This window comes from Elaeis guineensis, chromosome 12 (genome assembly GCF_000442705.2).
Source record: "Elaeis guineensis isolate ETL-2024a chromosome 12, EG11, whole genome shotgun sequence".
In the NCBI taxonomy this organism is placed as follows: Eukaryota; Viridiplantae; Streptophyta; class Magnoliopsida; order Arecales; family Arecaceae; genus Elaeis; species Elaeis guineensis.
Genome location: NC_026004.2, coordinates 13,177,830 through 13,191,063, shown reverse-complemented (window position 1 = coordinate 13,191,063; position 13,234 = coordinate 13,177,830). Strand labels below are relative to the sequence as shown.

The following is a 13,234-nucleotide window of genomic DNA, read 5'->3' as shown; positions in this document are numbered from 1 at the left end:
TTGCCCCCAAGTGATTCCCGCAAATTCCTTCGTGAACCTCTCGGAGAGCGTAGTCGGCGTCGGTCGGTCCCAAGCACCTAAGCAAGGGGAGGGAGAACGACCTCTTGTAGAGTCGGCCGTCCATGATTACATATTGTGAGGCCGACCATCGGAGTCGCTTGGCCTCCGCGGGATCCTCGGGGCCGATCCCGTCGGTCAGATACCGAACGATCGGGTCCATCCAGCTTGGTTCGGCCATTAGCTGCTGTATTTCTTCGACCCGACCGATGCTCGACTACTCGAGGGTCTCCACGAACGTCCGACCCAAAGAATCGAAGGCCGAAGTCGCCAGTCTGGAGAGTGCGTCGGCACGGGCGTTCTCCGATCTAGGGATGTGAGAAATTTTAAAATACCTGAGGCGTGCCACGAGGACCTTTACTTTCTGAAGGTATTTAACCATGGTCGGATCTCGCGCCTCGAATTCGCCCTTGACCTGCCCCACGATCAGCTGAGAGTCGAAGAATGCCCGGAGGCTGTCGACGCCCAGTTCCCTCGCCATCCTCAAGCCAGCGAGGAGTGCCTCATACTCGGCTTGGTTGTTGGAGGCCTTGAAGTCGAATCGGAGGGCATACTCGGTGACCACCCCATCCGAATTCGTGAGCAGGAGCCCAGTCCCGCTCCCCTGAGCGTTTGAAGCTCCGTCGATGTGCAGTACCCAGGTGGAGACCGGGTCTGGCTCGGAGATCGCGTCTCGTCCCGGGTCTTCAGCTCCCGACCCTTGGTCGGTTGTCGGGCACTCGGCGATGAAGTCGACCAAGACCTGAGCCTTCAAGGCAGGCCACGGTCGGTACTGAATGTCGAACTCGCTGAGCTTTATCGCCCACTTTGCCAGTCATCCAGATGTGTCCGGTCGGCGCAATATCGCCCTCAGGGCTGGTCGGTGAGCACCACTATGGCATGAGCCTGGAAGTATGGACGGAGTCGTTGTGCGGAGACGGTCAGGGTGAAGATCATCTTTTCCATCTCCGAATATCTGGCTTCGGCGTCGTGAAGTACCTTGCTGATGTAGTAGATAGGCTGATGGGTTCGGTTCTCATTTTCTCGGACAAGGATCGAACTGATCGCCTCGGAAGATGTGGCCAAATAGAGATACAAGGTTTCTCCAACCTGCGGCTTTACGAGCAGCGGTGGGGAAGTCAAGTACTTCTTCAGATCTTCGAAGGCCCGTTGGCACTCATCCGACCAAGAAAAACCACTTGCCTGGCGCAAAGTTTTGAAAAACGGGAGGCACCTTTCAGCTGATCGGGAAATGAATCGGCTGAGAGCGACGATTTTTTCGTTCAGCTGTTGGACCTCCTTCTTGGTGTTCGGATGACGCATGTCGAGGATTGCCTTTATTTTCTCAGGGTTGGCCTCAATCCCTCTCTGAGAAATGAGGAATCCGAGGAACTTCCCTGAGGTCACCCCAAAAGCGCACTTGGTCGGGTTGAGCTTCATTCGGTGTCGTCGCAGGGTGCGGAAGGTCTCCTCGAGATCCTGAACATGATCCGGGACCTGCGTACTTTTCACCAGCATGTCGTCCACGTACACCTCCATGTTGCGCCCGATCTGGTCTTTAAAGACCTTATTGATAAGTCGCTGGTAGGTGGTGCCGGCGTTCTTCAGTCCGAAGGGCATCACCCGATAACAGTAGAGGCCCTTGGGAGTCACGAAGGCGGTGTGCTCCTCGTCTTCAGGCGCCATCCGGATTTGGTTGTATCCGACGAAGGCGTCCATGAAGCTGAGCAGTCAAAATCCGGACGTCGCGTCCACCAGCTGGTCGATCTTTGGAAGTGGAAAGCTATCTTTTGGGCAGGCTCGGTTGAGGTCGGTATAATCGATGCAGATCCTCCACTTTCCGTTGGCTTTTTTGACCATGACAACATTGGCGAGCCAATCGGGATACGTGGATTCTCGGATGAAGCCCGCTTCGAGCAGCTTGTCCACTTCTTCGTCGATGGCCCTCTGCCTCTCTGGGGCGAAAGACCTTTTCTTCTGCCTCACCGGCCTCATCGTCGGGTCGATGTTGAGTCGGTGGGTTATTGTTTCTGGGGGGATGCCCGACATATCTGCTGCCGACCAAGCAAATATGTCGGCATTGGCCTTCAGCAGCTCCGTCAGTCGCCGTCGTTCGGGGTCGGGCAGTTGAGACCCGACCCAAACTCTTCGATCCAGATTTTCCGCTATCGGGATCGCCACGAGCTGCTCGGCCGGCGAACCTCGCTCTTCCTCCTCCCGTTGGTCCAGCTTGTCGATTGTCAGGAAGACCCTCGACTCGTCGTTTTGAGCGGAGATCTGGAAGCATCGTCGTGCGAGCTGTTGATCCCCGCGCATCTCCCCGACCCCATTTTTGGTCGGGAACCGAACGAGGAGATGGTACATCGAGATGATCGCTTTGAGGGCGTTCAGTCCGGGTCGTCCAAGGATGGCGTTGTAGGCCGAAGGAACTTGGACGACCGCGAAAGTTAAGTGGACCGTGCTTTGCCGTGGTTCGGTGCCGACCGTCACGGGCAGGGTAATTTCTCCCTCTGTCGTGACGGCTTCTCCGGCAAAGCCGATCAAGGGCATGGAGACCCTCTTAAGTCGGTCGATTGACAGTTGCATCCGGGAGAAGGTCGAGTAAAACAAAATATTTGTCGAACTTCCATTATCAACAAAAATTCTTTTTACATCATAATTCGCTATTGTTGCCGAAACAACGACAGCATCGTCGTGGGGAGTTTGAATGCCCCGAACGTCTTCCTCCGTAAAAGTGATTACGTCATCCGGGCGCGGCTTTTTCGTCGGCTCCCCCACGCGGATGTCCCCGGGCCCAGCCGCTTGGAGATCATGTTGATGACTCCGGCCGTCGGCTGATTAGTCGCCGCTTCTTCAGTCGGCTTGGGTCGTCGATCGGCAACTGGTTGAGTCGGCGGACCCTTCCGAAATTTATCGAGATACCCCCGACGGATGAGAGCTTCGATCTCATCCTTCAGCTGGATGCACTGCTCGGTGTTGTGGCCGTGGCCTCGGTGAAATTGGCAGTACTTCCAACGGTCGAGGCCCTTTGCCTTCAAAGACGGAGGCCGTCGCAGGTATTCCTCCCCCTCGATCTCCATTAGAATCTGCGCACGAGGAGCGGAGAGAGGAGTGTAGGAGTCATACCTGGGGTGTGCCGGCCTTGGAGTCTGTTGCCGGGGTGACTTTTGGATTCGTCGGGGTGACGAGACCCGACTATCGGTCGGGGGCCTGCTGGGTTCGGCGGGTTCCCGACCTTTCCTCCGCTTCTCCTTCGGGCCTCTAGGTTCGGCCAAGCGTCGGTCGGATGCTCCTTCGTCCGCGCGCATGTACTTGTATGCGCGCTCCAGTAGCTCGGCGTACGTCCGGGGGAGGGTCTTGTCCAAAGAATAGGTGAATCGGGATGCCCTCAGCCCCCGTTTCATGGCTGAGATAGCCATGTTTTCGTTGAGGTCTCGGACCTCAAGCGTGGCCGTGTTGAATCGCGCCACGAAGTGTCGGAGCGTCTCATTTTCTCCCTGTTTGTGGGAGAAAAGGCTGTCCGACGTTCGCGGTGGCTTCCGGCTGGTGCTGAAGTGGGCCACGAACGAGTGCTCGAGCTGTCCGAAGGAGTGTATACTTCCCGATCGGAGACCGGAGTACCAGGCCCTAGCAGCCTTGCGGAGTGTGGCGGGGAAGCCGATGCAAAAAAGAGCGTCGGTTGCCCCTTGGATCGTCATGAGAGCTTTGTAGCTCTCAAGGTGGTCGATCGGGTCGGTGGAGCCGTCGTATGGCTCCACGTGCGGCATCTTGAACCGACTGGGAATCGGTTCGTCGAGAACTAGTTGGGAGAGAGGTTGGGCGGTCTGGAAGTCGACGTCGTTTGAAGACTTCTGGCCGTCCACCTGCAACTGCGCGAGCCGGCGGTCGATCTCCTCGAATCGGCGCTCGTAGTCGTCCGCCCGTCGGTGCTGGGAGACCCCAGGAGTGGAGTCTCCAGAAGATTCCGAAGGGGAGGCGGACGGCGTTCGCGGCCGCTTCTCCTTCCTCGCCCGTTCCAGCAGAGAAGGAGAGGGCTGGTGGGACCGTCGGTCATCGCGCCATGGCCGTCCCTCCTCCTCTCCGTGGGATCGCTGTTGAGGGCGCTCGCGCGGAGGCGACGGGGACCGACGCGGTCGTCGGCGGCTGCTCTTGGAAGGCATCGGACGGGCCGCCGGCTGTTGCTGGAGGCTCTTGACTGCGTCCGTCAGTACGGTCATCTGCCGTACGATGGCCGCGATCTGCGCCTCCGTGGTCACTGCGGGGCGTGGAGAGCTAGGCTCCGCCGCCGACGGTGGCGGGGAGGCCTCTTCCCGACGGGAAGAGCGCCTCGCCGACCCGATGATCCTCGATCGTTGGGCTCTTGTCCTCGTCATCGTCCCGCCCCCTACCTGGCGCGCCAATCTGTTGCGGCCAATCACCTCGTCGTCTGATCGTCGGAGAACGGACACCTGCAAAAATGAGAAGTCCACACTGACCGGAGGCGGCTCCGGCGGAGATCCTCCGACGGTCAAGTCAGAGAGGTGACTGGGCAACAGTGAAATGAGGACAGGGAGCTCAATCAAGGGAGAGAGGGAGAGAGGTGCGAGCCTGTGTTTTTGGAGTCGAGACGTGGGGGGAGCGGATCCCTTGCACTGTTGCCTTCCCCGATTTATATAGTGGAGCACGGTATGGCACCGTCATTAATGGCGCAGACAAGTGAGGAATTGTCAACTCACTGTAGACTGTCAGAGTCGCCGTGAAAGTGTCATGTCGCCGTGGGGCTGTTAAATCACTAGGGTTGACAATGTCCTCGGCGGGACAATGTCCCTAGATGGCCGTGCCGCATGCGGCTGTCAGGACTGACAAGCTCTGGCGGCTGTACGGCGATCGGAGGAGTCGACCGACCCTAGGTCGGTGGCCAGCTGAGTGGCGTCGGAGCCCTCCATTGGTCGGCGAGTCTTACGTGAGTCGGCCATCAGACCTCCGGGTTCAGTTGGTCGGGAAAGGTACGCCCGACATATCACCAGTCGGTGATGGGCCGCTAATTGGCCGGTGATGACGTCCGTCAGTCGGTTGGTCGGTCTCTCCGACCGTCAGTCGGTCGGTCGAAAGGTCGGTCCGGCCGTCAGTCGGTCGGTCCCTCCAACCGTCCGTCGGTCGGTCGGTCCCTCCGGCCATTGGTCGGTCGGTGGGTATTCCCCAACACCAACCATGCGTTTCAATTCTCATTTCCAAAGGGTTTAATAAGCCTTTGTGCAGTTCCAGCGGAAGCTATTCCTGGGATAAGATGTGATGCTAATGTATTCTTAATTAAACTGGGAACACGCCCATGCTTTCCTTGAGCATCTATTGCTCCAATCAACCACGCTTGTTTAAGCACATATCAAATTCCTGGAGAAGTTGACTTCATTTTTGGTATTTGCTGTTGCTCTTGCATCCAATCTTCAGAGGCTTTGTATCACGTTAAACTTTGATGGCTCCATTAGAGCAGCAGGAAACTGGAGTTCAATGGATACTTGAAACATCCATTTAAAAAAAAAAAAAGTCTATATCTTGGAAATCCCGGACTTATATGCCATGTCGTCCCAAACCGTTTACATACGGGAAGGTTCTCGGGAGGAGGGGGTGGAATATGAGCTCGGGTTGCAACTTTCGTGCAGGAACGGAATCAATTGGCCATATATTTTTTAGGCGCTGCTTTACGAAAAGCATGTGGACTACTCCCAAACTTCAATTAAGATTAAGAGGGCGGCCATCATCTTAGGTTTGGATCCAGTGGAGGAGGAAGAATTTTAGTAGAATGGGGAAGAAAGCAGGCGACCAACTTACAGAAGCCATATATTGTGGAGGGAGCTAATTACTCAGTTGTTTCTAAATAGGAAGTGCAATGTCTATGCAGTAGTTCAGAAGATTCTGTCATCCTTTCATTGTTGGAGTGTGCTCTGCTCTTCCAAATCAGAAACTTATCATGGAGATTTTTAGCACCAGCTACAGATCCTGCTGAAGAGATCATAATCTTAACTTTTTGTTCCCGTTTTGTGATCATAACTCTTATCGTTTATCTAACTATAACTGCTTCTTTCTGTTTTTACTTTTAAGCTTCTAACAAAGCAGGGGATAGCCTAGTGCTACCTCCTATCTCCCAAAAAAAAAAAAAAAAGGATATAGCCTACATATTTTCTATAAGTAGGTATTTTAGGCCTTCTAAACTATATCTAAAATTTAGATTTCTGTTTTCCAGTCACTAATATTAAATTTGATGGGAAGTATAAAGTTTTATCTTTACACCCTCTTTGTATGTATGTGTATATGTATATATGTGTGCGTGTGTGTATTTATTTATTTATATAAAATATTTGAAAATTGTAATAATGTCGTGCTGGCTTATCTCTGCAACGAGCAAGCATAAATAAATTAAAATTAATTTTTATATTTTTAGAGAGTGGACACATCTAACAAGAACTTAGAAACTTCCACACCACTCATGGATAACCTAACCATCCAAACCATAGCGTGCCAAGTCATGGCCAGCGAAAAACTACATTAAAGAGAAGCTAATTAACCAAGCATAATGGCTCAAGTCAAATGGACAAGAAAATGCATGATGAGGTAATGAAACCAATTGAGACCATGTCATCCCCTCGCCAGAAATTAAAAAGAAACCACAAGACAAAACACCACAGGGCACCACCAACTCCTCCACCACCCGTTCCCTCCTCCGGCCGCATCATTGCTCCCAGCCGGCGGCGGCGGCGGCAGCAGCAGAGGCGGCGGCGGCGGTGGCGGCGGCGAGACTCCTCCGTTGCTGCCCCCATCTGGGCTCGTGCTCGCATCCGTAACGTTGATGCCAAATTTCATGCCGCCTCTGCAGTGCCCCTTGATATTGCACAAGAAATAATAGCTCGTCGCGTTCGTGAGGCTCACGCGATCGTTACCGCTGTTGTAGATCTTTATGACGCCATTCCTCCAGTCGCAGGACTGATACGCCTCCTCCACCACCTGATACACGTTGTGCTGCCCCTTAACATAGCTGAAATCTGGATGCAAGCTTTACCCATGTTATAACCAAGCAATTGGTGCAAGTTTTTAGAGAGATTTGAGACTAGAATGAATGAACTAAAAAGGTTTGTATCGTATACATAGATGATAGAGAGAGAGAAAGGGAAGAAGGGTGGGGGTGGTCTCACATAGAACATCGCCGACGGTGAAGTTGATTGACTGGGACCAGGTAAGGTAGTTCTGGCCATAAGTCCATCCTTCCTCGCCGCCGACCGTGTACACCGTGGCTTCCACATGGTAGTAAATGGCTGAGAAAACCAGCAGGGAGGTAGCAAAGAGGGTGTAATATGAGATGGGATGGGATGTCATGGCTAGTTGTGGATGGAATGGAGGAATGTATGGAGATTAGTCTAATTCCAATCTAATTACAGGGTGATGCAGGCTTTTGTATATGCATAGTTGTACTTGTTTTAATATATTTAGTTTTCTCATGTGTCAGCATCAAGGCCTAAAGTCTACAAGGAGCAATTTCCAATTGTTATTTATACTGATCCTGGCTTATACAACTTGGCAATATATATAAAGATTTTTTGTGTTTATTGTACGATCACAATGCTAGACGCGCGTCAAAACTCATTCTAGCATATCATAGGCTAGAATTTCTATCAGGAATAAATTGGTTTTTATCATCATTCATAGCACTATAATTTTGAATGCGTCCAGGCTAATCATTTGTAGCCTAGTTAGTTGGCATCCCTCTCTTCTTTGACCAGGTCCATATTCCAAAGCCTGAAATTCTGATTGCTTTAATCCTCTAAAACGTTGTTTCTAAGCTAGCCATATAGAAAGTTTAGGCTTAGGCTAGTGTCGAGTGTCGACCACTGTCCGAAGAATAGTTGCATCCATCCATTCTTGAAGTGCTCTTGGATCTAGGGACCTAAAGCTGTGGGATTTTACTGTCGAATTACACATTGCTGGCACCGAGTTCTCAGGTCCAAGGCTATGGAAAATTTTGGAAAGCTAATCTTCAGACCAGGCCAGGCCTGGTGAGCATGGATTGAGCTAATTCATGCGAGGATCACTCTTAAACCTCGCCCAGTATCTATATCTATATATATATATATATATATATATATATATATATATATATATATATATATATATATATTAAAATTACTAAAAATTTCTCTGAGTTTGAATTTGGATTTGAATTTTTACTTAAAACTGAAGCCCAACAATGACTGCGAAACTGTGAACATGACTTATTTTGGGCCTTATATGTATCCAAGATCTGCCTGCTGTGCGAGCTTGGGCCAGTTACTTTTGTCAAACTTCACCTGTGTGTTGCACGCTTTAATGATCCAATTCGAACTTTGCTGGTATTCTTTAGTCATAACAAGCGCCATGGATGTGTTGTACTAAAAATCAAAACAATCCAAGTGCTCCTTGTCCCCTAGTCATACTCATAGCCAACCAAAAATTGTAAGAGGAAAGAATAAATCCACCAGCACAAGGCACAAACAGCCCAGCCGTCAAATGAAGAAAAGAGTGAATAGAGAAGCAATCAATCATGTCATTTTTCAGAGGAAATGGAATCAACCAATTGTGACCTAGTCCACCAGCATTCATTAAACCCTCCAATCCAATGGCCCAGATGGAGGAAGAGAGAAAAAAACAATGAATAGAATCGATCAATTATAACATTATCTCTCTTTAAACACAGAAAGGTATGTAGAGCCAACCACTTGTGACTTGGTCCATAATTGCGACAGCTAACTCTACCAACAGTCATCATTTCATCAATAACTCAACAAACACAACCCACCAATAGCCAAGCCAAGCACCCACCCTACCCTCCCCCTCCCCACCGCTTCCCCGGCTGCTCCACCGCCCTGCTCCTCAGGTGGTGGTGCCAAGCCGCCGCCGCCGCCTCCGTTCGGGCTTGCACTTGCGACGCTAATGCCAAACTTCATCCCACCCTGGCAATGGCCGGTGATGTTGCAGATAAACCAATACTTCCCTCCCTCTGTCAGGTTCACTTGATCATTTCCACTGTTATAGATCTTTGTGATGCCCGAAGTAGGATCGCATGATCTATACGTCTCCTCCCTCACCTGACACACATCATGCTGCCCCTCTTCATACTTAAAAACTGCATCACAAACAAAACCAGTGTTATAAAGCCCACAAGCTAAAGAATTTTTCATAGAAACATAAAGGAGTTCATGTGTAGACAATTATATCTAACCGAGGACATCGCCTACTGAGAATTTGTATTTCTGGGACCAGAGGAGGTAGTTATTGCCCGTATCCCACCCGAGGTCATCGCCCACCATGTATTCGGTGGCTTGGACATGGCGCTGGGCTAGGAGACAAAGGAGGAAGATGGCAGAGAGGGTGTGGCATAAGGTGAGATTAGAGTCCATGGCTTTTGATGGTGGGGGAGAGGAGAGTTTGTTGGAAGAGGAGGGTATATTGATGCAGGCTTGCGAGTATAATGTGTTTGCTTTATAAAGTTAAAGTGGTTCGTTTGATGGTCTTGAAATGTCCAGGTCTACTGGCATGCCCTGATGGACGTGTTCCCTTTTTTTATGGGAACCTTGTTTTTTTTTGAAGGAATTTTGGTGAACTGTTGGGACGTGCAACGCACGGTTGTCTTGGTCCGACCGCATCGTTGCGCGGGTCTCTTCCACGGCCTTTTTCCACAAGGGATCCCCTACGGTGCGCGTGCGGCACTGCAGGATACCGTGCGTCCGTCAATGGCCGCCATCATAGGATGAACGGCCATCGAATAATTTTCACATGAGGACGGACCGTGTGATACACACAGCGTATATTATTTGATGACCGTTCATCTTGTGATGGCAGCTATCCGCGGATGCACTGCAATTTACGATGCTGGGCAGGCACCGTAGGGGATCCAAGCTGATTCCAAAGTCCAAACTATATCCAGTAGGCGGTGGCTGGGCGTTAAATGATTTAAATATGCCGGTGGACCAATGGTTCCAATCACACTGCTGTTTCTTTGGTAGAAAATCACAGTTTGACGTTGGATGTTTCGTTGGGTCGACCACTGCTTTTTCTATTTGTTGGGATATACCCATCGGTTCTTTTTACACTAGCTCATTCTCGAATCTGTCCGACCGATGTCTGACTCTACCAACCGCACCGACCGACGACTGCCGATAATAGCTGCCGATATTATCCGATTAAAAGGGTCCCGATCGGGCAGATCCATTCTGTTCCTGACTAGCCGAGCGGCGGAGCTCAGATTACCGACTCATCGTCGGACGAGGATGGCAGCCGATGTCCGACTCCCGCAACACGCCAGATCGGTCGACGGTGTTTCCGGATCTTCACCCGACATTCTGCAGCCGAATACCGACGTATGGTCGGTCGGCTCCCCCAAACACCGTACGACTGTTATGGACTGCTGTCCTGACAAGGACATGCGGCGTGGCCGCCCTGGGGACATCGTCCTGCCATGGACATGGGTCAACCCCAGTGATTTGACAGCCCACGGTGACTTAACAACCCGTGGCGATTCTGACAACCTCCGACGATTTGACAACTCTCCAATTGTCTGCGCCATTAATGACAGGACCACGCCGCGCCCTACTATAAAACGGGGAAGACAACAATGTTAGGGGGTTCTTTCTAAGCTCCTGAGCTCTCTCTCTTTATCTCTCTCTCTGGCTCTCCCCCGCAGACCCCCCTGATTCTTTTCTACTATTGTCTAGTCTCCTCTCTGACTTGACCGTCGGAGGCATCTCCGGTCAGTGTGGACTTCTTTTGCAGGCGCTTATTTTTCGATGACCAGGCGACGAGGGGATTGGCCGCAACAGATTTTGGCGCGCCAGGTAGGGGCAGGATCACGACTTCCACAGAGCTTGAAAAATCCTTTCGAGATGACAAGAACCAGGGCTCAGCGATCAAGAGCCACCGGATCAGCGAGGCACTCTTCCCGTCGGGGAGAGGCCTCTCCTCCGCCCTCCATGACAGAACCTAGCTCTCCACGTCCTGTGGTGACCACGGAGGCGCAGATCGCGGTGATCGTGCGGCAGATGACTGTGCTAACGGATGCAGTCAAGAGCCTTCAGCAACAACCAACCCGGTTGCCGCACTTGCCGACGGAGCAACCGGCGGCACACCCGATGCCGTCCAGGAGCAGCCGTCGACGCCCGTGTCGGTCTCCATCTCCTCCTCAGGAGCAGCCGTCTCAGCATTCCCACCGAGAGGGGGAGAGGTGGTCACGGCGTGACACCCATCGGTCCCGACATCCCTTTCCTTTCCAGCTGGAGTGAGCGAGGAAGGAGAAGTGGCCGCGGACACCGTCCGCCTCTCTCTCGGATTCATCGGGAGACTCGACCCCTGGGGTCTCCCAACACCGACAGATCGACGACTACGAACGTAGGTTCGAAGAGATCGACCGTCAGCTCGCCCAGCTCCAGGTAGACGGACAGAAGTCTTCGAACGACGTTGACTTCCAGACCGCCCAACCTCTCTCCCGACTCATCCTCGACGAGCCGATTCCTAGTCGGTTCAAGATGCCCCATGTGGAGCCTTACGAAGGCTCCACCGACCCAGTTGACCATCTAGAGAGCTACAAGGCTCTCATGACGATCCAAGGGGCAATCGATGCCCTTCTCTGCATCGGCTTCCCCGCCACACTTCGCAAAGCTGCCAGGGCCTGGTACTCCGACCTTCGCTCAGAAAATATTCACTCCTTCGGACAGCTTGAGCACTCTTTCGTGGCCCATTTTAGCATCAGCCGGAAGCCACCATGAACCTCGGACAGCCTTTTCTCCCTCAAGCAGGGAGAAAATGAGACACTCCGACACTTCGTGACGCGATTCAACGTGGCCACGCTTGAGGTTCGGGACCTCAACGAAGACATGGCTATCTCAGCCATGAAGAGGGGGCTGAGGGGGTCTCGATTTACATACTCCTTGGACAAGACCCTCTTCCGGATATATGCCGAACTACTGGAGCGCGCGTATAAATACATGCGCGCAAACGAAGGAGCCTCCGACCGACACCTGACCGAGACCAAGGGCCCGAAAGAGAAGTGAAGGAAAGATCGGGCTCTTGCCGAGCTTAGCGGGCCCCCGACCGACAAACAAGCCTCGCCCCGACGATAGAGCCCGAGATCGCCCCGACGACGGAGCCCGAGATCGCCCCGACGATGGAGTCCGAGGCCGATGCATCGCAGGTATGACTTCTATACTCCTCTCACTGCTCCTCGTGCGCAGATTTTGATGGAGATCGAAGGAGAAGAATATCTGTGATGGCCCCCACCTTTGAAGGCAAAGGGCTTCGACCGGCGAAAATACTGTCGATTTCATCGGGGCCACGACCACAACACCGAACAGTGCATCCAACTCAAAGATGAAATCGAGGCCCTCATACGTCGAGGGTATCTCAAAAAATTTCGAAGGAGCCCGCCGACTCAACCTGTCCCCGACCGATGACCCCAATCGACTGAAAAGGCAGCGAACGACCAGCCCACGGTCGAGGTCATCAACATGATCTCCAGACAATTGGACCGGGGGACGACTGCTGGAGGAGAGTCGGTGAAGAAGTTGCACCAAGATGATGTAATTATTTTTACAGATAAAGATGCTCGGGGAATCCAAACTTTCCATGACGATGCTGTTGTTGTCTCGACAACAATAGCAAATTATGATGTAAGAAGGATCCTTGTTGATAATGGAAGTTCGACTAATATTTTGTTCTACTCGACCTTCTCCCAAATGCGACTGTCGGCTGACCGGCTCAAGAGAGTCTCTACACCCCTAGTAGGTTTTGCTGGAGATGCTGTCATGGTGGAAGGAGAAATTACTCTTCTCGTGACAACTGAAACCGAACCACGATAAAGCATAGTCTACCTAACCCTTGTGGTCGTCCAGGTACCTTCAGCCTACAACGCCATACTTGGAAGGCCCGAACTAAACGCCCTCAGAGCGATAGTCTCGATGTACCACCTGTTGGTTCGGTTCCCGACCAAAAATAGAGTCGGAGAGATGCACGGGGATCAACAGCTCGCTCGACGATGCTTCCAAATCTCTGCTCAAAGCAACGAATTGAAGGGCTCCCTGACGGTCGACAAGTTGGACCAACGGAGAGAGGAAGAACGGGGCGAACCGACCGAACGGCTGGTTTCTGTTCCAATAGCGGAGAATCCTGAACGAGTGGTCTGGGTCGGATCCCAATTACCCGA

The 13,234-nt window shown here is 52.1% G+C and overlaps 2 protein-coding genes across 2 annotated transcripts; both read right to left on the bottom strand.

Annotated features, from left to right (window-relative positions):
* Nucleotides 1-6,406: 6,406 nt before the first annotated feature.
* On the bottom strand, nt 6,407-7,444 carry LOC109506454 (basic blue protein). The gene is made up of 2 exons (XM_029267784.2): nt 7,203-7,444; nt 6,407-7,052 (listed from the first exon to the last, which is right to left on the bottom strand). Exons 1-2 carry the CDS (start codon nt 7,381-7,383, stop codon nt 6,667-6,669), a joined length of 567 nt encoding a protein of 188 aa, XP_029123617.1. The 5' UTR covers nt 7,384-7,444; the 3' UTR covers nt 6,407-6,666.
* Nucleotides 7,445-8,692: 1,248 nt separating this feature from the next.
* LOC105055118 (basic blue protein) lies at nt 8,693-9,511 on the bottom strand. The gene is made up of 2 exons (XM_010936840.4): nt 9,263-9,511; nt 8,693-9,166 (listed from the first exon to the last, which is right to left on the bottom strand). Exons 1-2 carry the CDS (start codon nt 9,438-9,440, stop codon nt 8,814-8,816), a joined length of 531 nt encoding a protein of 176 aa, XP_010935142.4. The 5' UTR covers nt 9,441-9,511; the 3' UTR covers nt 8,693-8,813.
* Nucleotides 9,512-13,234: the final 3,723 nt, after the last annotated feature.